Below are 23,099 nucleotides of genomic sequence, written 5' to 3' on the forward strand. Positions count from 1 at the left end.
GCCACAACTACTGAAGCCCGCCCACCCTAGAGCCCGTGCTCCGCAACAAGAGAAGCTACTGCAATGAGAAGCCCATGCACCACAATGAAGAGTAGCCCCCGCTCTCCTCAACTAGAGAAAGCCCGCGCATAGCAACAAAGACCCAACACAGCCAAAAATAAATAAATAAATAAATGTATTAAAAAAAAAATGGAAGCGCAGATATCTTTAAAAAAAGAAACAGTGAGATGATGAAGGTGATTGAATTTGAGATATATTTTGGAGTGAATGAGACTTACTGATGGATTAATAAGGGATATGAAGACTTGTTAGTTTTTGGTCGGAGCAGTCAGTGTGGATGATGGTACTTGGGGAGGGCTTTCAAGAAAGTGGATTTGGCAGGGGTGGAGTGGGGGTAAGAGGAAAGAACACAATGAATCTCTTTGGACTTGTTAGGTTTCAGATGCCTAACAGGAATCCAAAAAGAGATATCAAGAAGGCAGTCAAATACACAAGGCCCAGGTTAGAGAATAAAGGGTATACGTGGTACTTAAATTTAGTAGGCTGTAGCGTAGATGAGAAAACAGGAGGCAAGGACAGAGCCAGGGGCATCAAATTTAGAAAAATGATAGACTGATAAACTGGTGAGGTAAGAAGAAAACAAGGCCCATCTATGGAATTGAGAAGCCTAGAAGATGAAGTGTCTCAAGAGGGAGTGAAAAACTGTGTTGTATGGTATTTAGAGGTGAGTCACCTATTCAATGAAAATCATCCTTTCACTTCAGTAGTATCTGGTCATTTTCTGCTTCAATAAAAGTTGTGGTGGTGAATTCAAAAGCCTGATTAGATGAGAAAAATGAAAAATGAGGAATAAGTAATTTTAAGTGTTGATACATCTTCAGACTTGTGCTGCAGAAAAGGAGTAATAGCTAGAATAGTAGCTGGAGTAGGAAAGTGGATGATATTGAGGATATTTGTAAGCTTATGGGAGATCCCAGGGGAGAGAGAGAAACTGCTGAAGCGAATTCCAGAACAAGGTCATTAGGGAGGTAAGAAAGAAGAAAGAAAAAATTACCCATCATTTCTCTAATTGAAAATTGCCAGGACTTCCCTGGTGGTGCAGTGGTTGAGAATCCGCCTGCCAATGCAGGGGACATGGGTTCGAGCCCTGGTCTGGGAAGATCCCACATGCCGTGGAGAAACTAAGCCTGTGCGCCACAACTACTGAGCCTGCACTCTAGAGCCCGCGAGCCACAAATACTGAAGCCCGTGTGCCACAACTACTGAAGCCCACGTGCCTAGAGCCTGTGCTCCACAGCAAGAGAAGCCACCACAACGAGAAGCCCGCACACTACAACGAAGAGTAGCTCCCGCTTGCCGCAACTAGAGGAAGCCTGTGCGCAGCAACGAAGACCCCACACAGCCAAAAATAAATTAAAAAAAAAAAAAAAGAAAATTGCCAGACACTACAGGTACCAGTTCTGGACCCACCTTACTTCAGCTTATAACAATCTGCACTTTATCTTCTTGAGGAAGAGTAAGCATCTTCATACTTCCACCATCTACAGTAAGTGGCAAAGTAGACTAACGCAGGGCGAGGAGAGGGGAGAGTTCATACTGTAGTTCAGGTGTCCATGTTCCCCTCTCCCATCCTCCAAGCCAAGTTGTGTCTCTGAACTCAAGTAGAAGCTTAATTACTTTCTCTTTTATGCAAACTCCAAGATACTTTGTTATTCGTAGTAATAATAGGTGTGTTATTTTAAGGTTTAAAATACTGATAAGACTTCTGTCATCTTCCTTTGTCCTCTTCTTTCCCTTAACATAGCTTTTATTTATTGTCATTTCCAGTTACTTTGTTAGAATCCCACTGTAGGTTGGTCACAGAGATTTCAAAGTCATTTCTCCAGTTCTATAATGGTACCTCAGTCTAGATAACAGGTAACTGAAAGTTTGCCTCAGTATTGATACTTTTGTATATTGAATCATGTTTTAAATGCATCACTGTTGAGCATTTAAACAAATTCAATTATGAATAATTTATAAAGCACAATAAATATTTCTCCACAACCATCTTTAGAGTAAAGAAAATGACTGACACACACTGAGTTTGAGCATATCATGATTCACTTGTATTTCTAAACAGTGCCTGGGGCGAATATGCATTTGAGCAATTCTGTCAATCCTCTTGGCATTCAGGTGCCACTTTTCTGATTGACATCAGAGAAGATTTGTGTCATCTGGAAGGATAGGATTTTATGGGAAAGCAGATAATAATCATTCTTGGCTCTAGAGAGACACCATATTAGTCAAACAGGAAGGAAAATGACATAAAAAATAGACACATCTCAGCTAAAGGTCAGACTTCTCCTCTAAATCTAAACTTACATATCACCGTTTATTCATTCAACCAACACTTCTCTGTGAGTGTCTTATTTTCTAGGCAATGTAACTCAGGATTTCACTATATGAGGGAACATCTCTAGTCCCCAAATATTCCAGGGAAGGAGAGAGATGAGTAAACTAATGATTATGCCATGTAATAAATGAGAGGCAAATGTACAAAATATGGTGGGGCTGCAGATAAAAGACAGACAAGTAATACAACTTGAGGGTGAAGCAAGTAACAATGTTTAACCAGGGAAAAGAAACCTGAGCACAGCCTTGAAAGATGACTAGGAGTTAGTGATGCAAAAAGAGAGGTAAAGAGTGTTCTGGGCAGAGAAAATGATCCATGGATGTAGAGGCAAGAGAGCTGGGAATTCCAAGGTTTTTGAAGTGGCTTCCAAGATGAAAGGAAACTAAGATATATTTAGACAATTGAATAAACAGTACCACCCCTGTTGTGCTTCAAAGGAGATAAGGATGACGGCTAGAAAACAGAGATGTAACAGTCAGCTCTGATGGATCTTGCATAATCTGGAAAGGGAGGCAAGAAATAAGATATCAGGACTCTCCAGGATCACCCAGGACACAGGCAGAGGGAGAGAGAAAATCATCAACATTGTGAATTTAGCACTTTGAGATGCTGGACTGGGTTACAAAGGCTGGGTTATCAATTCTCTTTTATTCTGGAAACAGTAAAGACCTCTCAAGGTCCCTGATCTCTTTGTGGGTCTATGTTCCCTGGACTGACTTAGAAAACACAATGATGATCTTTGGTGGTTCTTCTCATTTTAAAACCTAAAGGCCTTTGGTGTGATATGCAAGAGTTTAAAAAAAATAAAAATGCCAATAGAGGCTAAATAATGCTAACAGAATGAATATATATGGACAGTAAGTAATTCCAGAAAGAGATCATTCCAGAGTTCATATAGTAAGTTGGATGGAAACCCAGAAAATCCATTTTATTTGATTTAATTCTTTTTAGCACTAGATACGTTAGCGATTAATGTTTCCCTTTCAAGACATGATGTGATTGTATATGTTTGTCACAGTGGAGAAGAAAATTTAGTGAATTCATAAATCAGTACACTCTTTATACCTCTTTTATAAAAAGCAATTATTTGTGGTTTAAGGACTGCAGAGAGATATTAGAGTGTGCAAGTTTGGGCTGAGCCTGAATCTTTCCTTTAAAATAAAATTAAACATAAGTAGATATATTCATAAATATTAAAAATTTAGTCATATTCACAAAAGACTGTAAGGAAGACAGACCACCTCAATTAAACAAATTATCAACTTTCAAAATAGAATGAGAAAGACCTTTAACTCACTCTTGCACCTTAATACATGGCATTCTGTAAACTGTACAGGAGTTTGAATTAAGTGAGCTTTAAGGTCCCTTATAAACCAAATGATAAAATCATAAGTGCACTAAGTAGCTTTTGGTGGACCTTCAAACAATATTTCTGCCTTATCTGATTATCACTAGGCTTGAATGGATACAGGCAATGATGTGACAAGTGAGTTCACAACAGGGCCAGATGCAATCCAAATCTTAAGTTTGAAAATTAACCAAACAGTTCATTTTTCATTTCATAATAAGTGACAATGCTCACATAGACCATCCTGAATGAAGATAGGTCTGTTCATTCAGGATTCATCATTCTGGACCTGAAGTCACCAGAACTGCTTATAGAGGCTTTAAGAGTTTGAAGGCTCTAATTCTACTTTCTCTAATTCATGAGAAAGTACTGCCTCTGTGACCAGAGACTTTGAAACTAAATTCAATATTTCTAATGCCTTCTTATGTTGAATCAGAATTTGAAAGGTACAAAGAATTAACTATGCTAATGTGTGCCTATTAATGCAAGTGAAATAAAATGTATTGCAGCAAAGCTTAATCATAATGAATAGATCACAAGTTTTGAAATAAGGTGGTAAGATGGAAATTTACTTAGATACTATTTAAGGTCATGCTAATACTATTTCTAGTATTAAACTGGTCAGTGTCAGGTAGCAAGCAATGAATGTGAGTCCATCTAATTTTTCAAAATTTTCAAATGAAATAAGAAGCCATTATGCGACTAAATTGATTTTATAGATTTTATGATATTATAAAAATTAATCTGGAATGCTAAACCAGAATATACGAAAGCCATGTTACATCACAATTAGTTGAACCATGGTTTAAATGTACAAAACATGTACTTGTATCAATTAAAAAATGGCTTACAGAATCGAGAAAAAAGTTTATGTCAACTGTGGTGTCAGTTAATAGAAATAATCAACATTTAGCTGACTTTTCATTCTTAGTATAATAAAGCAAATTAGTATGTGACATAAGCCATCTCTTAATAATAGTTTCAAGCTGCATTGACATAAAATAATCAAATCTCCATAGGAAATTTAACTTGCATGCTAGACAGTTTATCTGGTGCACATTTCAACAGTTCCCATTATAAGAAAATATGCTGCAGTTTGTCACTGAGAGAGTGTCTATAACAATAGTTTGAATACTTCAATAAATTTTAATTATCTTATAAATCATCTGCCCTGCTGATATCTGTAAATGTGGAGGTTCGTTCAAATACTACTTAATTTGACGAAAACCTGAGCATGGAAATAGGAACTAAAATCAGTCTTAAACCAACATCTTTATTCCAAAAGTTGTTGAGTGTAACAAATAATGTTATCCTCTGTAATATGAAGACGAAAAAGTTGGCATAGAATTTGAAAATTATATCTAACTTGAACATTCTAGTCTAGAAATGCCTCCTTTACCTCTATCCAGCTTATTGATCCTGCCAACCCCCTACTGTCCAGAAAACAGACATGCAAATGCATCATGTCCCCTATTGTAACAGTGCTTTCTACTTCATAAATCACTTTCACATGCATATCATCATGTGGTCTCCACAGTGTCCTGAGGTAGTTGGTTGACTATTATTATTCTCTTGTCACAGTTAAAGAAGTGGAAGTCAAGTTCCCCAGAACAGTCCTGATATCAAATCCAGTCCACAGTCTCCTTAATATTTGCTTATAAGATGGTCTTGATGTATTTTACTCTTATTTGAGACAAAATAGTGACATGAGAGTTATACTCTTTCTAGCTCGAAGTATATTAAAAAGAGGCTGCAAGGAGTTGATGAAAGTTGGCAAACTGACAAAACAAAAGGGGATAGTAGGTAACCCTACGCCGTGGCAGGAAAGAGAAAAAATATACTTTCGAGAGAGGCTCAAGAGCTCCAGCATTTCATAAGCTCAGCTTAGTTCAGTCAACATGGAAAGCAGTTCAGTCAACATGGAAACTAAGTCAACTTAGTTCAGTCAACATGGAAAGCAGCTGGCTCCATGGCCCCTGAGCACATCATGGTCCCGCAGTCAGGCACAGTGTCTGGTGCTGACATCAGAATGCTCTGAGTCATGAGGGAAGGATCAATTGTTCCAGCCCAAGTAAGTGGGCTACTTTTGTTAACAACACCAATGATAATAATAAGGCTAACTTTTACCAGATACTTACTACATGTCGGGCATGTGAGGACACCTCCTTAATTGTCAGATCCTGCCTTCTTCTAGCCTCCTCCTCCCTTCCATGTCATCCATGACCTTCACCTGTAAACTTGGTCTTGCCCCAGTACCCAGGGCTTGTCTGAAATTCAGGAAATAAGGGTGTGAAGATATTTGCCTCATAATCTAAAACTGAAAAACCAAATCACCATTCCTTTTAGTCTGGTTCAAACTTTGGGCCCTATTTCTTGTCACTGGTCTGCTGCTTTCTGTTTAAATTAATCCTCAGTTTGTGTCTTGATGCTGATAATAGTATCCTCTAGACTTTAAAGTCCATAAAAGAAAAGACAACTTTGGCCTTATTTGCTACTGTAGTCCCAGTCAGTACCCAATGACTGGCACAAAACAGATACTCAACTATTCATTAAATAAGCTGAATGTATCACCAGTCTAGCCCTTATACTTCAGTTCTCTTAGTATAATATTCCTAACCTCATCAGCAACGGCATCATTATTATAAGCTACCACTTACTGTTTACTGTGTGCTGATGCTTTATGTATATTATGTTATTTACTACTCACAAACTTTGCAAGGTAGGTGGTATCATTTTCATTGCACAGAAAAGTAAAATGAAGCTCCACGAGGCTAAATGATTTTCACAAAGTCTATCACACAGAACTGGTAAATGGCAGAGCCACAATTCAAACAAAGAGAGCCAAAGTGTTCTCGCCTCTGGGCTCCCCTGGGAGTTGCAGTGACCTACTGAACCCCAAACCAAGGTTTTGGACCTTGCTGCCTGCTACTAGTCTTTCCTGATGTCAAAGGGCCACATTTTCAGTGACTCCCTGTCCCTGGTTCACCTTTTCCTACACTGGGCCATTTCGCCTGTACTGACTGCTCTCTTGAGCACCATATGACTACATATCTTCTGTAGCCACATCCTTTTAAACAAAGTCCTCCCCCTCCCCAAGTATACTGGTGACAGTTTTAAGCCCCAGAATTTGTACCTGGGCAGGGTATATCTTGTATGCCTGGGCTGAGAGGACAGAACTCAGAGAGTGAGTGGCAGCTAAAGGCTTTCAAGATTACCAAAGGTCAGGTGAGAGAAACAAAGTAAAACCATCCACAACAAAAAGTAGAAGTGGGTGGAACACAGATGAAAGAGTTGAGTATCGATAATTAGATGGATCTAGAATGGGAAAAAATACGTGATCGAAAGCCCAGCACAGGAAGCTTGAGTGATTGCCACAAGCTGACCTGCTATGCCCCTGACTTCTCTTTCTGGAAATTGGCCTAAGGTGAAAAAGGATTGAGTTGGTTCAAATAGTACCTACTGCATGCATGTGTCTGCTCATTCCTCTGCCTGAAGACATGCATCTCTGTACCCAAGGCCTGACATATAATAGCCTTTCAACCCTTGCTTTGTTGGATGAATCCATCAGCCAATTGTTGTTGAAGACAGTGTATCTGTACCAACACTTCCTCCTAAAACTGAGCCAGTCTACCGGTGTCTGCTCTATTTCCAGGAGGGAAGACTAGCTTTCCTCAAACTGCTGCAGTGAAACAGACCACACCCAGCATGATTGGCAGGATTATGCCAACTGTACCACGTATCCATAATCCTGCCTTCTGAAGCATTCATTGTATTCTACTACTCTCTTATATATTGCTTCATATATCACTCAAAAATCCTGAGGGATATATCCTAAGATCTTTGTTGACACTCCCATACATAACAGTCAAACACCATTGTAGATTATAGTTTCGTCCATGAAGTTCAGTAGAGTCTAAATGAAAAATTTAAGTGACCTTCTCCAAACTTTCTTATTTTACCAAACACAAAACTCATGTCATTAATTATACCACTGGCTTTCTTTGTTAAATTGTCATTATTGAAGAAACACAAGTCTTGTTTCACAAGAGTTGCTACAAATGGGAGGATGAGGGAAGAAAATGGCTGAGAAGCCGTGTGCACGCTGAGCAGCAGGCTTGGCCTCCCTCACTGGCTCCCGTGTGCCAGCCACACAGGGCGTGTCATGCTAACCCATACCATGACACATCTTAAAAGGGACTTGATTCCATGGGCTTTTAGGATTACTTGCAAATAACTAGAGCTATAAATTTTAATCTACAAATGTCAAGACTCTAATGCACATTTTATTCTTACCAAGTGGAGGGAGCAGTATAGAGTACTGGCCCAAAGCACAGGCTTTCAAGTCTTACAAACTTGGATTTTGGACCCAGGCTCTATTTCTCAGTAGCTGTGCAACCTTGGGGAAATTGCTCACTCTTTCTGAGCCTCATTTTTGTCATCTGTTAAAGGAGGCTAATCATCGTAATCACCTCATGAGGTCATTGTGAGGATAAAATAAGACAATATGCAAAAAGCACTAGGGCCATTGGTAGGTATTAGCTTTTCATTTGTATTATTATTATTATTAGATTACAATTTCTGGGCAGGGACTATGCCTTATGTTTGCCTGAATCCCTAACGCAACCGCAAAAACAGTTAATTTATTTAAAAGCCTGGGCTTCTAAAGGAATAAGCTTTAATTTTCAGAAAGAAAAAGACTTCTATATAATATAGGTCAAATGAGCTGTGCGGTAATGAGAAACAGCAAACTTCCTGCAGCCTCCTTGGCTGAGGAGAAGCGAGAGCAGTGTAGGAAGTAGTTCTGAGCCCTTTGAACACCTTTAGCAATCAGCAGACTTAGGTATAGAAAGGAATTTCATCTCCATTAAAAGTAGTGGAAATATGCTCACTTGAACTTTCTGAGCTTTGACCTAGAAGTCAAAACTAAATGGGTTTGCTTCCCCAGGCAAGAGCTGAGAGAATTTCATCTTTTCTCCTCTCTTGAAGCAAACCCAACCTCATTACCTCTTTTCTTCTGTCAGGGAATATCTCAAAGTATCTGACAAGCTCGTTGCTGCAATGAATTCTGTTTTTGAAACTTTTACTGATCCCCAAAATAGCTGAATCTGTGCTCTTGGGAAGAACAAAGATTGATGGGGGATCTCCAGCAACTGGCGCCCAAAATTCCTTAACTCGTGATGTCACACTGGAGCTAGTTACCAAAGAAAGAAGTCTTTTGCTTTGGGGATTTTTTATGGAGGGTGGGGGGAGTGTGTGCTCTGCTGTGAATATGATGTCTTCCAAATAAATAGCAGCTCCCATCCTGAGATGGAGTTGCTCTTTTCCTGCTAAGGAGTTGGTATAATTGGTATTTGTAAAAGATATTTATTGCAGGGACCATTGGGTGAAAATAGAAAAGAGAAAGGAAAAAGAGCAAGAATAGCAAAGAAAAAAATTGTATTGCAATCACTTTAGCAGGCATGTCCAACACAATGACTTAACTCTAAGAAAACTGTAACAACTATTACTTACTGGGCCTTCACTCTGGGCCAGTTACTTTCCATGCATTATCACATTCTCACATTTAATTCTCTAAATGAACCTGTAAGGTAGGAGGTAGTATTTTCCTTGTTTTAGAGATGAGAAATTTATGACTCAGAGACACTGAGTGACTTGTTGAAAGCCACATGGCTTGTAAATGATGGAGCCAGAAGCTAAGGATAGGTTGCTAGGACTACTAAGTCCTAAGCACAATACTTACTGTCCCACAAAAGGAGAGAAAAGCTCAGCTGACTGAAGACAGTGGTCCAGCCAGAAGGGACAGTTTAGGATTTGAGCAAGAACATTGAAGACACTGCAAAAGGGGAGGGTAAAGAATCAAGCAGAGGGGACTTCCCTGGTGGCACAGTGGTTAAGAACCCACCTGCCAATGCAGGGGACACGGGTTCGAGTGCTGGTCCGGGAAGATCCCACATGCCGCGGGCAACTAAGTTCCTGTGCCACAGCTACTGAGCCTGCACTCTAGTGCCCACAAGCCACAACTACTGAGCCTGCATGCTGCAACTACTGAAGCCTGTGCACCCAGAGCCTGTGCTCCGCAACAAGAGAAGCCACCGCAATAAAAAGCCTGCGCGCCGTAACGAAGAGTAGCCCCTGCTCACCGCAACTAGAGAAAGCCCGCGTGCAGCAACGAAGACCCAATGCAGCCAAGAATAAATAAATAAATAAATAAATAAATAAATAAATAAATAAAATTTTAAAAAAAAGAATCAAGCAGAGGGAATGTAGAAGCAGGTAGTGGCTCCAATCATTTATCTGGGACTAGGAAGATTGTACCTAGTCAAAGAGGAATGGATGGTCAAAATGAAACTACATTTTTAGTTAAATGTGTATTTTTTAAAAAATCAGTATTTGTGTTTACCTATATATAGTGATTAATCATTTTTATACACATCCCTTACTTTTTCTAAAGTCCCAGTTAGAGAGTGCTTATACAGTGCAAATATGTGCATCCACCTACCCTACTAATCATAATTATTACACTTTTCCTGGGATACTCTTTCCCCTTTCCTAGTCTTGCTACACCTTATTAGTTTCATTTACAGTAATTTCCATAATTTATAATTATATTAAGTGTTTGTCTACTTATCTGTAAATTGTCTATCTCTCACCCACTGTATAGACAACAGGAAATTTTTACAGAGAGTATGGCTCACAGTAGGAGCTTAAAATTAATTTTCTTGATTGAATGAATGCTCAGTCATGGGTTCTATTTCCTGATTGATTAGTAAATGTTCTTTACATTTTGTGACCATTAACTCTGTCAAATATGTTGCAAATATTCTTTTGTTTCTCATGTTTTTATTTTTCTGTTTGCTTATGAGAGGTGTTTAATGCTGGAAATAAAGCATATTGTAATATTTAGTTTAATGTATTTCTCTTTATCATTGTGATTTCTGACACATTTACCTATATGCTCTAACTTTTAATGATTTGACATTGTACTTTTAACTCTTAAATGGCCTGGAATTTATTTTTAATATATGGTAGAACTAGGACTTTAAATGATATGTATTTTCCCAAATAATCTATTTTCTCAACTCTTAACTTCATATGTTTCTTCTATATTCCTTTATAATTTTCAGTGTATAGTATTCAATATATTAATATAGTATATTAAATCAATGTACTTCTTAATGTGCATTAACATCTGTTCTATTTATTTACCTGTTAATCCTTTTGTTAATACTTACCTGTTTTAATTATTATGGTTATATAAAAATTGCATTTTCTGTTGTGTTCTAATATCTCGTAAGGCACAGCCCCTCTATCTTTTTATTTTTCCACATTTTCTTACCCTTCTCGCCTGGTTTTTGTTTCTGTGGAATTTTAATCTTTTACTAGTTGTAAATCCACTGTGCTCCATAACAGCTAAAGCAATCTTCCCTTACACAATTGAATAAATCTCTGACACTTCTGCAATTCTCTGACACTGGCAACTGCACTGCTGTCTTGGCAACTCCTCTCTCCTTCCAGCTCTGCACTTGACTTGTTGAGATTTCATTCCATGAATGCATTTCAACATGGCCATTTCCCATCCACACTTCTGGCCCATACTTTTGGGAATGTCAGCCCCCAAATAATGTAGAAGCAGATTATGATGGGAATAAAACCCTAAAACTCAGTGGAGAGTGGAGTGGAGAGGCGTGTTATCTTGCTTCGAAATAAAGACTCAATTCAAAGTATCAGAAAATTACATTAGAAAATTCCTTAAGTTAGCGAAAACATAGAAGCAACCTAAGTGTCCATCAAAAGATGAGTGGATAAAGCAGATGTGTGATACACAAACACACACACACACACACACACACAATGGAATATTACTCAGCCATAAAAAAGGATGAAATCTTGCCACTTGTGACAACATGGTTGGGTCTAGAGGGTATTATGCTAAGTGAAGTAAGTCAGACAGAGAAAGACAAGTACCATATGGTTTCACTTATATGTGGAATCTAAAAAACAAAACGAATCAACAAACAAAAACAAAGCAGAAACAGACATAGATAAAGAGAACAAACTGGTGGTTGCCAGAGGTTGGGGTGGAGGTTGGATGAAATAGGTGAAAGAGACTAAGAGATACAAACTACCAGTTATAAAATAAATAACTTATGAGGAAGTATTAGACAGCTTAAGGAATATAGTATTCAATAATACTGTAATAATTTTGAATGGTGACAGATGGTTACCAGACTTATTATGGTGATCATTTCATAATATATTTGAATGTCAAATCACTGTTGCACACCTGAAATTGACATAATGTTGTACATTAACTATACTTCAGTTTTTAAAAATTACCTATTTAATTTGGCATATATGATTTTGTGTATATAACTGTGTACAATAACATGTATTTATTACAATACATAATACCTATATATAATAGTCATAGGTAATAAAGAATATACTCACTTAGGATAATTAGAATTATCAGTACTACTTCATTTTTCTCTCCCCCTACCTCCTCCTGAGCCTGTATATTTTAATTTATATAAATTGAATGCACTTATGAAGCAGTTTTTACTGTCAGCATGGTTGAGAGAGGCTTCCTAACTCAAGTTGTTTTGTTATTGGATCTCTGATTTAGGAGATAAACAATGTAGAAAATTTTTTTTTAATTATACCTTCCTTCAGGCCATGGGTTGTTCTTCTGCAAGCAGCAAACTATCTCTCAGACATAGATTTTGATTCTCAGTTTCATTTGATAGCTCTTGTTTAATTTTTGTCCCAGATTTTGATGAAAGTTTTACTATTAGGCTTGAATTTTTTGTTTTAAGTTTTCATATCTGTGTGTGTGTGTGTCATGCACACACACGTACACGCACCTTTCCCTTGATTATTATATGGAGAGAAATTAGGAGATTTTGCTTCTGAGGCTGCCAGATAAATACAATATCACTAGATGTTTCTAAACTATTATTTAATAAATATTTATTTGAAGAATTGTGTTCCTTAAATTCGTGTAAGGATTAACTTCCACATCTAGACTTTCTTACTAGAATTGTTTGTAGGGATGAGTGTGATTATACAGATCACATAATCCACGGGGAGGGGCTTTCATTTTACTCCTCTGTCACTCTCTCATGCCAAATGCATTTGTCTCTCTGGTGCTGAATGCTTAATGTGATTAGCTAATTTTACTTCCCTATTTAGCAAGAGGAGAACATTTTCATCTCTGCCTCCATTAGAACATGATCCTCACATACTGATTTAATGAATCTCTCTGTAGGAAGTGGATAGATGGGCCTTTGTCCCCACTGGGGGCAAAATATTGGGTCGTGCAGCTCTGCTGGAAATGGTTTTCTTCTCAGTCTTTCAGTGACAAGATTATGATCATAGCCCAGGATGGACAAAAGAAAATTCCAGTTGATAAATACTATCTCTGGTTAACTAATAACTGTGTTAGAAGAGATGATTGAGATATGGTCCTTATCCTAAAGGAGCTTCCAGTCTAGTGTGGGAGATAAGCACTTAACCAAATAACTAACTTACGGTATGAAGGGTGCTGTAATAAAGGGATGAACAAAATGACACCCTGACACAGACATGAGACGATTAATTCTGCTTGGGCAACAGTCAGAGGGGCAGTCAAACAAAAACCCAGTTCACCATTGCAGGAAATCAAAAGGGCAAAAATACTGCGAGGAAAAAAGCTCAGCAGCAGAAACAGTAGTAAGTGGAACGTAAGCTAATTTCTGGAAATCTGCATGCAAGAGTTGAGTTCTGAAGGATGAATATGAATATAGGCAAGTACATTCACAGGTGGAGAATTCAGCGTATCAAATTTGTGTAGATGTGGACATGCTCACTCTGACACAAGAAAAATAATTTGTCTACTATGACCTGTCTTGGGGTACATGTTTGGAGTGTTACAGGTGAAGTTTGAAATTTGTCCTATGGGTGATTCAGAGGTTATGGTGCAGAAGAATGATATGGTCATATTTATGTTTTAGAAAGAAAACTGGCAACAGAATAGGGAACTGAGGCCAAGAAAACAGTTGGGAATAATTTGTTCCTGCCAGCTAAATGTATAGCTTGCCTTCCATTGCTCACTGATTCTGGAAGAGGGTTAAGGCACAGGAGGATATAAAAAGGAAGGAAAGGAAGAAAGTTAAAAGAGGAGGAAAGAAAGAACTCTCTGGAGCAATTTATATTCATCAGTAGTAAGAGTGAGGAAATGAAGCTTCTGGTCCTTTATCTTATATGGCATCCCAAGCCTAGAAACAGGAACTACCTACCTCCTGGTTTTTTGACACCTTTCTCTTTTTGCTTCTTACATCTGACCTTGTCACTAAATTTTAATTTTAAAAAAACCTTTTTTTAAATCACTCTTCCTATCATTACCAACACTGGCTTCCAGTTTAAACCCTTAGCACCTTATCGAAATCCTAGAAGGCTTGTTTTCCCTCTTCCTTTTGAATGCTACCAATAGATGATCCTCCAAAAGCTCTGGTTTTATCATTACAAGTCCTGCTCAAAAGCTTAATTTAGAAGGACAAAAGTCAAGTTATCAAAATAAATTTTAAGACTCCCTCTTCCTTACCATTATGATTACTCTCATTTACTGCCTTTGGTAATAGTTTTTCGCCCATAAATTCCTTTGGAATCCTCACTCCTTATTCTACACATATCAGAATGCTTTTAACCCTTCAAAGAGTTCAAAGTTCAACTCAAACTCTATTTCTTGTTATACACTTTTTGGTAGATAAAGGAAGGCCACACTTCTTTCCTTTTGTACAAGGGCATGAAATTTTACTGCGAAAGCCCTCCTCATGTTATTGACTTGAATGTTTGGCAAGTTCTCAAAAATAGTTCAATAGTCTAATAGCTCCAAAATGGGACCATATTTAGTCAATTTGGACTGTGTCTATTGTACACTACCTTGTGTAAAGCATTGTGCTAACCATCCTCAGGATGTCAGTGTTAAAGGATAAATATGTCAAACGTCTACTCTCAGAACAATTAACAGATTCATTCATTAGAGGACTATTTCCACTTCATCTATATAATTAATAGTTTGTGATTTTTTCAAATAAGATACTTTTCTTTCATTGAGTTGGTGAGCTCTATAAGTAGATGAAATTGTGGTGGAAGTTACATATATGTGTTTAAATGGCACACATTTCACCCTTCACAGCAAGAATCCAGTCTCAGTAGATACAGAAATGCAATCAAACCTTCAATATTAGACTATGTATTTAATTTTTATAAGTATATTGTTAATTATTCCATATGTATTAGTGTATTTAGCCTGCTGTAACACAGACTAGGTAGCTTGTAAACAACAGAATTTCATTTCTCACAATTCTGGAGGCTAGAAGTTCGAAATCAGGGTCCCAGCATGGTGGCAGACTGCCAGCTTCTCACTGTGTCCTCATATTGTGGAAGGGGTAAGGGAATTCTTTTGAGCCTCTTGGACATTAATCTCATTCATGAGGGTTCTGCCCTCATGACCTAATTACTTCCCAAAGGCCCCATCACCTCATACCATCACATTGGGGATTAGGATTTCAACATATGAATTTTGGGGAACATAAACATTCAAACATAGCACCACATATATTAAATGTGCCTTCCTCAGGGGCTAGAAGTTTGGGAAACTATGATGCATCCTTTTTCCACACCATCCTTAATACAAGCACCTGCACTGTTTTAAGATTTTTCTACTAGTAGTTTTAAAGGAAATCAAAAGTAATTTCTTTAAATTATTTCACCTGACAGGAAAATTGAACAAATGAGTTAAGAAGAGGGATAGTTAGAAATGGGATGCCTAAAGGAGACTGTCTGTAGGAAGTAGACAAGCCTGATAAAAATTTAAGACTAAATGTACAGTTGTGTCACCCCTGACATTTACACCGAGAATCATCTGCCCTCTGGTACTCTGAGAAAAATTATAAGGAAATCAGTTGTAAGGAATCAATCCCATTAGACAGGAAACATAGCTTTCAAAATTATGGGAATTTTATCCCAGAGGCACTTGAATATCATAGGGAAAAATAAAAGATGAAGCCTCATAAGAAAGCAAAAGTACCCTATATTATAATCTTTGGCCATTACTTTCTAATTCTTCTTTTTCATATCTTTAAATACAGAATCCCCTTCACCTCCAACTGAGTTTAGAAAATTCATTAAGTTCTGATGCTGATGTCACTGTCTCAATCCTGACCATGAACAACTGGTACAATTTTAGCTTGTTGCTGTGCCAGGAAGACTGGAACATCACCGACTTCCTCGTCCTTACCCAGAATAATTCCAAGTTCCACCTGGGCTCTATCATCAACATCACCATCAACCTCTCCTCCACTGAGGACCTCTTGAGCTTCCTGCAGGTCCAGCTTGAGAGCGTTAAGAACAGTACGCCCACAATGGTGATGTTTGGCTGCGACATGGAAAGTATCCGGCGGATTTTCGAAATTACCACCCAGTTTGGGGTAGCAGCCCCTGAGCTTCATTGGGTGCTGGGGGATTCCCAGAATGTTGAGCAACTGAGGACAGAAGGTCTGCCCTTAGGGCTCATTGCTCATGGAAAAACAACACAGTCTGTCTTTGAGTACTATGTACAAGATGCCATGGAACTGGTTGCAAGAGCTGTAGCCACAGCCACCATGATCCAGCCAGAACTTGCTCTCATTCCCAGCACGATGAACTGCATGGATGTGGAAACTGCAAATCTCACTTCAGGACAATATTTATCAAGGTAGGATGCAAGACCTGGTTTACATCCCCAGTCATAGGACTGTGATAGGAAATAAAATCTCCCTATCTATCCCATTTGCAGAAAGCACATGGCATATAGTGGGGAATCCTCAGTCCCACTTTTAAATCCTGGCTTAGTCCCATACTAGCTATGTGTTCTTGGCAAGCTATTTAAAAACTCTGAGCCTCAGTTTTCTCATTAGTAAACTAAGATAATATTAAATAGCTTGATATATTATAATAAAGACACCACAAAATTCTATATGAAAAGTACCTAACACTGCTCAGCTCATAGTAGATGCACAACAAATGTTTCCATCCCTGCTCACTCTTTCCTATATCAAAAGACTTGGACAAATCTCTCTAAATCTATACAGAGAAAAAAATTAGTCACGCTAGAGATAGACTTTTCTCTCTACTCCCAGGCTATGATGAATAAGGCAGAATAGAGAAGTGACTAAAGACATAGACCCTGGAGCCAGACTCCCTATGCTTGAATTTTAGCTTTGCATGACTTGGTCAAGTGATTTAACTTCTCTGAGCCTTAGTTTCCTATGTCCTATACCCATTTATGTAAAAAGATATAACAGTAGATCCTACTATCCATGGAGGAGTTGTGATAGGTAGATGGTAGATGGTAGGTAAGTAGATAGATAGATAGAACTAAGAGTTCCACAAGAGTAAAATGTATATATATATATATATATATATATATATATATATATATACTTTTTAAAATTAGCTACCTTTCTTTTCCAGTTCCTCAATCTGGTTCAGAATCTAGAATGAAAAAGCCTGTTTAAGTTAAAGAATAATTCATCCTATAGACATGGTTTTCATGATCCCTGGAAAAAGGAGAAATCCTTAAAGGATATTTTACAGGGGCCTAGATTTTTTTCCTGAAAAGGACCACCTATGGTCAGAGAGGCCAAATCAGAGAATTATTGCTATTTCAGAGATGAAGGCTTAGCTATAGTCTGGCCCCATTTTAGGAAGTCCTCTTCGAACAGGGACATCTGACTGTGTTGAGGAGCACAAGGTAACCTCATGGTGTCTTGCCTTTTAAAAGACATGAACGTTTGAGGAAAGATCAGAAAGTGCCAAGCATTTTACATTTAATTTCACATGTATGGACTGAGCACCTACTATGCGCAAGGCAACATGCTAAATGCCATATATATGGCAGAGTTTAAGCACAGCCTACACACTCCTTAAAGAATGTTAATAAAATAAAATATCTCAAAAACTCACTTATTAGGAATCTATAAATGATAAAATTAGATGTCCTATCATCAACTGAACTTTCCATTTTTTCCATAATGTATTTGAATTTCCTCAAGATTAAAGTCTATGAAAAAAAAATAAGGTCTATGCATGTTTTATTTTATAGCCACTATCCACAACTAATCTGGGTTTTTTTTTAATCTTTTTTTTTTTTTGGCTGCATTGGGTCTTCATTGCTGTGCATGGGCTTTCTCTAGTTGTGGCGAGTGGGGGCTGCTCTTTGTTGTGGTGTGCGGGCTTCTCATTGTGATGGCTTCTCTTGTTGCGGAGCACAAGTTCTAGGGTGCGCCGGCTTCATAGTTGTGGCACGCGGGCTCAGTAGTTGTGGCGCACGGGCTCAGTTGCTCCACGGCATGTGGGATCTTCCCAGACCAGGGCTCGAACCCATGTCTCCTGCACTGGCAGGCAGATTCTTAACCACTGCGCCACCAGGGAAGTCCTAATCTACTGTTTTTCAACTAGCACTTCACTGAGGCTCAGGACTTTATCTGGGATAAGAAACATCCTCCTTCATAACAAAAATATAAGCAAAGCCTTTAGTTATAATTTCAAATAGTCATTATTTTGGAAGGACAATCTTAAACAATAGACAGGAAAAACCACTTGTGAAAACTATATTAAATTTTTTAATGTCTTTCTGTCTCATATAAAATGGAGAGCACAAGAAAAATAATTCTGTTTGGATCCTAAAAATGTTTAGAAGCTACAGAAATATTTGTTGACTTGGGTTGTATATACTTTAGGGGTTCATTTTATCAAGATCAAACTGATCTTTCTGGCTCCTCAAAATTTAATTTATGTTAAAGTTATGTGCCTCCTTCTATAAAGATCCCATGGCACTTTGTACATGGAATTATATGATGGTACTTGGTCTATTCCATCATCATTATTTGTCTATGTGTCTGACTTCTGAACTAAAATATAAATTCTATTAAGTGGAGATACTATTGAACTTAGTTTAATGCCTGGCATATAGCAGCTACTTAATAGACATTTATTGAAATTAACATAGAAAGAAAAGGAAATTTTATATTATATTTACATCCTACACCATCTGTTGCTCTAGAAGAATAATGGGTGGTTAACAGATAAATAAAATTTTGTCTAAATTAAAAACAGTTTTTTTAACTTACCTAGATACCATCTGGTTTTCTTTTCCTTTTTTTTTTTTTTTTTTTTTGATAGGATGTTAGGTTAGCAGATAACCTCTGACCTTGTGGCTATTTCCACATGATTATTCCACAGACTTTGAAAGTTGTGAAAGATGAGTGTGAGGTTTGGAGCCTGGAAGCAATTCACAGTGTATACAGGTCAGCAACAATATTTTCATCTCTGTGGATGTGTTTGAGAATGAACTTAAAGAACTTCAGGAAATACGCCTAGGACTTCTTGAACTCCCTGAGGAATATAGTCAAGAGAAAGTTTCAAAGTGTTCAGGAAAGGGTCAAGGGAAGTGAGGAAAAGCCTTCCAGGAGTCTTTATAATGAATAACTGAAAAGCTGCCTTAAGCTATAAAACATCTGTGGATTTTTCATCATCCTTATTTATTTTGTTGAATACAGTCTTTTTAGAAAGTTCGTTATTCTCAGTCCATAAGTCACATCTCCATATAGTAATTTTCTTAATTATTCCTAAATTTTGTGAGGCTGACCCTACTTCCTCACTGCATAATGAAAGTCATGAGGATAATGAGCCATGAATATCGAGTGTCAGAGTTATGCAAGCTTTCATTTCTCACACAGTCACTTTCAGTTTAGGCTGACAGAATTGTTAACATTTTTAAATGTTAATGAAATCACCAAAAACGTGGCTTTTTCAGCATAGGCCTTTAGACTAGAAAAAAATCATTTCTCATGGCAGACTACATAGACGTAATAACAGGTAAAAAGGATTTAATTCCTCCTGGGTCCCCACATGCCAGAGCAAACATCCATCATAACTAAATGTAGACAAAACCACGTGGGGGCCAAGTTCATACTGTGATCTTTAACAATTTATTTGCAAGTTGTTTTATTAAATGTTAATTACTTTGAAGCAATGATATCTGATATATTATTTGGCAATAACTTCACAAATACATGTGCAAAGGTGTTTCTGTGCAGTCAGTGACTATTTGTTGAACTAGGGTGAGGCAGACAAAATGAAAGTTGCATCCTGCCATTTTGGAGCTGACAGCCTAGTGCATGAGTTGAAAAGTAAGTAAATGGTTATAAAACAAAGGGATACGTTATTCTTAAGAATAGAAATATGTTCAAATACACAGAGGAGGAAATAATTAACTCTTCTCAGAGTTGATGATGAGGAGGAAATACTGGAATTGGATCTTGATAAATGAATAGGAGTTTTCTGGTTTGGAGCAAACATTTCCTCACAGGCACAGAAAATGGCATATGCAAATTTACCAAGACCTGAAAGAAATTTAGTACAGTTGGCGTGTACATTGCATATGAAGAGAATCTGACATGATTCTGGAAAAGTTGTTAATTTGATAGCATGCCACACAGAGCTTTTATGCCAAGCTAAGGAGTATGCATTCTGGATGTCACTTGAATGGCAGAACATTAGGCATGACATAGTTATAAAATCATAATCCTGTAACAAATTGACCAAATAAAGTAATACAGCATAAAATCCTTGCGACTAATTTTTTAAAAACCATTAAGATACAAAAACTTGTTTTTATTTCTCCAAATCTGTTTTAGCTTTGCCCACATTTACTCCCTTACCTCATTCTAAACACCAGACTCTGTTGAAAATGAATAGGAGTTTGAGGACTTCCCTGCTGTTCTTAAGGTTAGGATTTGCCCATGCTTATCTGAAGGCCCTGGGTGGTAATGAATCTATGTTTCTGGAGAAAGAGCCCCTTGATTTATTCATAGCCTAGTCAAAGGCAGTTATCCTTCCTTTAGTAATTCCAAGACCCTAGACATCGATAGACACCTTGGTCCCCTTGGCCTAAGAAGTCTCTGACCCTTTAGCTAATTAATCATAGTCCTGATAGTTATTCTAGCTTCTCAGCAGGCTATAGAATCTATGGAACCTTGCCTTTCTTCTTGGAATAGTTTCTGCAATTCAGTTCTGTATCAAGTGGGCAGTGATTAATTCATTTATTCATCCACAAACATATGTTGAAGCTTACTTATATTAGGCTAGGACCTTGGCTAATGCTGGAGACACAAAGAATAGAAAACAGGGGCCCTGCTCCCAGGAAGCTTACAACCCCCTTCTTTTGTTCTTTCAGAGAGAGACAATATGCTCCTCCACTTACCCATATTTTTTATCCATTTTTTTTTGATCTAGCAGTTTGGTTATCATTCCTCACTGAGACAACACCCATTCTACTAGTGATTATCCTTTGGCATTAGCTGGCATTGTTAGGCCCGCTCCTCAGTTGTCCTTGAAAAATGGTTCAGTGTGCTAGAGAGACTCTTTCCCCTCCAGGCTATGTTCATCTTTATGCTTACATGGTCAAGCAATACCAAGATTCACTGGCCTTTCATTAATAGTAAATGTTGCTTTATTTATTGATTCTGCATGTATTATCCAGAACATATATGTGCCATGTATTATGAGGCACTAGGAAGCTTCAGAAAAATAAAGACTAAAACAAATACCCATTCAAAAGTCCCAAGGTATAAACTGATGATGTTCCCGGTCTCATTGCTGGATACTAGAAGAGTTCCAGGAGAACTTGAGGTGGCATGATATAATTCTAACCTGGGGTATTCCCATTCACCTTTACAATAATTTACTGGCATTGTGACCCTGCCAAAGTTATTTAATCTCTAGAAAATTTAATTTCCTTAATTATAAGGATTCCTACCTTGAAAAGTTAAGTGGTATGCCTAAGGTCATTCAGTTAGTACTTTATAGGGGAAGGTTTAAACTGTCTAAATCCAAGTTCCAGGCTCTTTCAGAATTAATATAAACTTTCCTTAATTGGGATCCCATTACTTTGTCATTCATATTCTTTCAGCCAAAAGCTATATAAATCAGGAGGTGTGATTACCCATGAATAAGTCTTCTTGTCCTAAAGACCTCTACTGAGCCAAACTAGTTAGCCTGTGTGTTTCAACATGTACTCAAAAGAAATGCAGTTGCATTGAACCTGAAAGCCACGGGTTGGATGATGTTAACACTGGTTCCTTGGGTCCCCAAGGAGAACCCATTGCTGTGGGGTGACCTACTGTGTCCAGCTGTTACTCCTAAGTTAACTTTCTCTGCAAGGCTACCACGGAGTCAGTACTTCTAGAAAACACATGCTTCGGTGTCATGAATCGTAAGGACAACAGTTAAGGTCTATGTTTCCAGATGTTTCCAGTAAGAACTCCTGTCACTGGACTAATTTGGCTAAATCCTTTGAATTTGCCCATCCCTCTATGTCACTTAAGTCATGCGAAGTGCTGTGTCGAAAATCTTCTCTAAGTCACGGGGGCCTCAAACAAGGAACAGTAAAAGATGTGTATCCCCTCAGGACCCTGTTTTGAAGAATACAGCTTAAATTTGCTTAACCTAGCTTCCAGCAGGTTTTAAACTGTGGCAATTTCCCACATTAGGAGAACTTCCAAGCTTCTATTTGCCTGAGTGGAAATTGTGATTATATTCTTTGTTGAATACTTTTTACTTTGTATGCATCTACTATAAAATTTGGAAATATGTCATAAAAAAGAGGTACTCTGAATTCTAGATCTATCCCAGGGCCACTTCAACCTCCAGTGGCAAATACTACATAGTGTCCCATTGACAGGGCTATGCTAAGGGAAGGGATATCAGCACCTGGACTAGTGCTGGAGCCAGATCTAGAGAGCTAGAAGGAATTAAGGTTGGATATTACGCAAAGCAAGAGGAGCCATCCAAGGGATGGGCACAGGCCATAATTGTGTAGAGAAGTCAAGGTTTATATCAAAAAATGAAAGGAAAGAAAAACAACATAAGAATATGGTACAAATCTAACTACTGTGGGAGAAAAACACAGAAGGAAAAGAAGTACCCGCTTGCCAGTTCTGCCACATGAAAGCTGAAAAATAGGGCACTACGTCTATGTGTCTGATTTTTTGACTTAGTGATCCCATCACATCACACACACAGCCCAAGAAGTATATTCAAACATGACTCAATCACAAAGATTAGTATTCATATTTTTCTCTTCTTGGGAAAAAAGTCAAGGACAAGAGCTCTCCTTCCACTCTATAGTTTCACTTATTGGCAAAACAGACCCCAATGGTCCATGGGTGTACGTATGTACATTTAATATGTTATTAAATTGCTGTTTGCTCATTAGCTGATGGAAATCTATTTTAAAAGATGAGCTTTGTAAGTTGTTTTAAAAGAGGATAT

The 23,099-nt window shown here is 37.9% G+C and overlaps 1 protein-coding gene across 1 annotated transcript in view; it reads left to right on the forward strand.

Annotated features, from left to right (window-relative positions):
* Window positions 1-23,099, forward strand: part of GRIN3A (glutamate ionotropic receptor NMDA type subunit 3A) — a gene marked incomplete at both ends in the record, with an annotated part of 149,463 nt that overhangs the window by 28,299 nt on the left and 98,065 nt on the right. Inside the window, one exon of the mRNA XM_082655896.1 lies at window positions 15,875-16,479. Within this exon, the coding sequence (XP_082512022.1) occupies window positions 15,875-16,479 (605 nt within the window). The remainder of the gene's footprint in view (window positions 1-15,874; window positions 16,480-23,099) is intronic.

Source organism: Grampus griseus, assembly GCF_964374135.1.
Source record: "Grampus griseus genome assembly, chromosome: 6".
Lineage (NCBI taxonomy): Eukaryota > Metazoa > Chordata > Mammalia > Artiodactyla > Delphinidae > Grampus > Grampus griseus.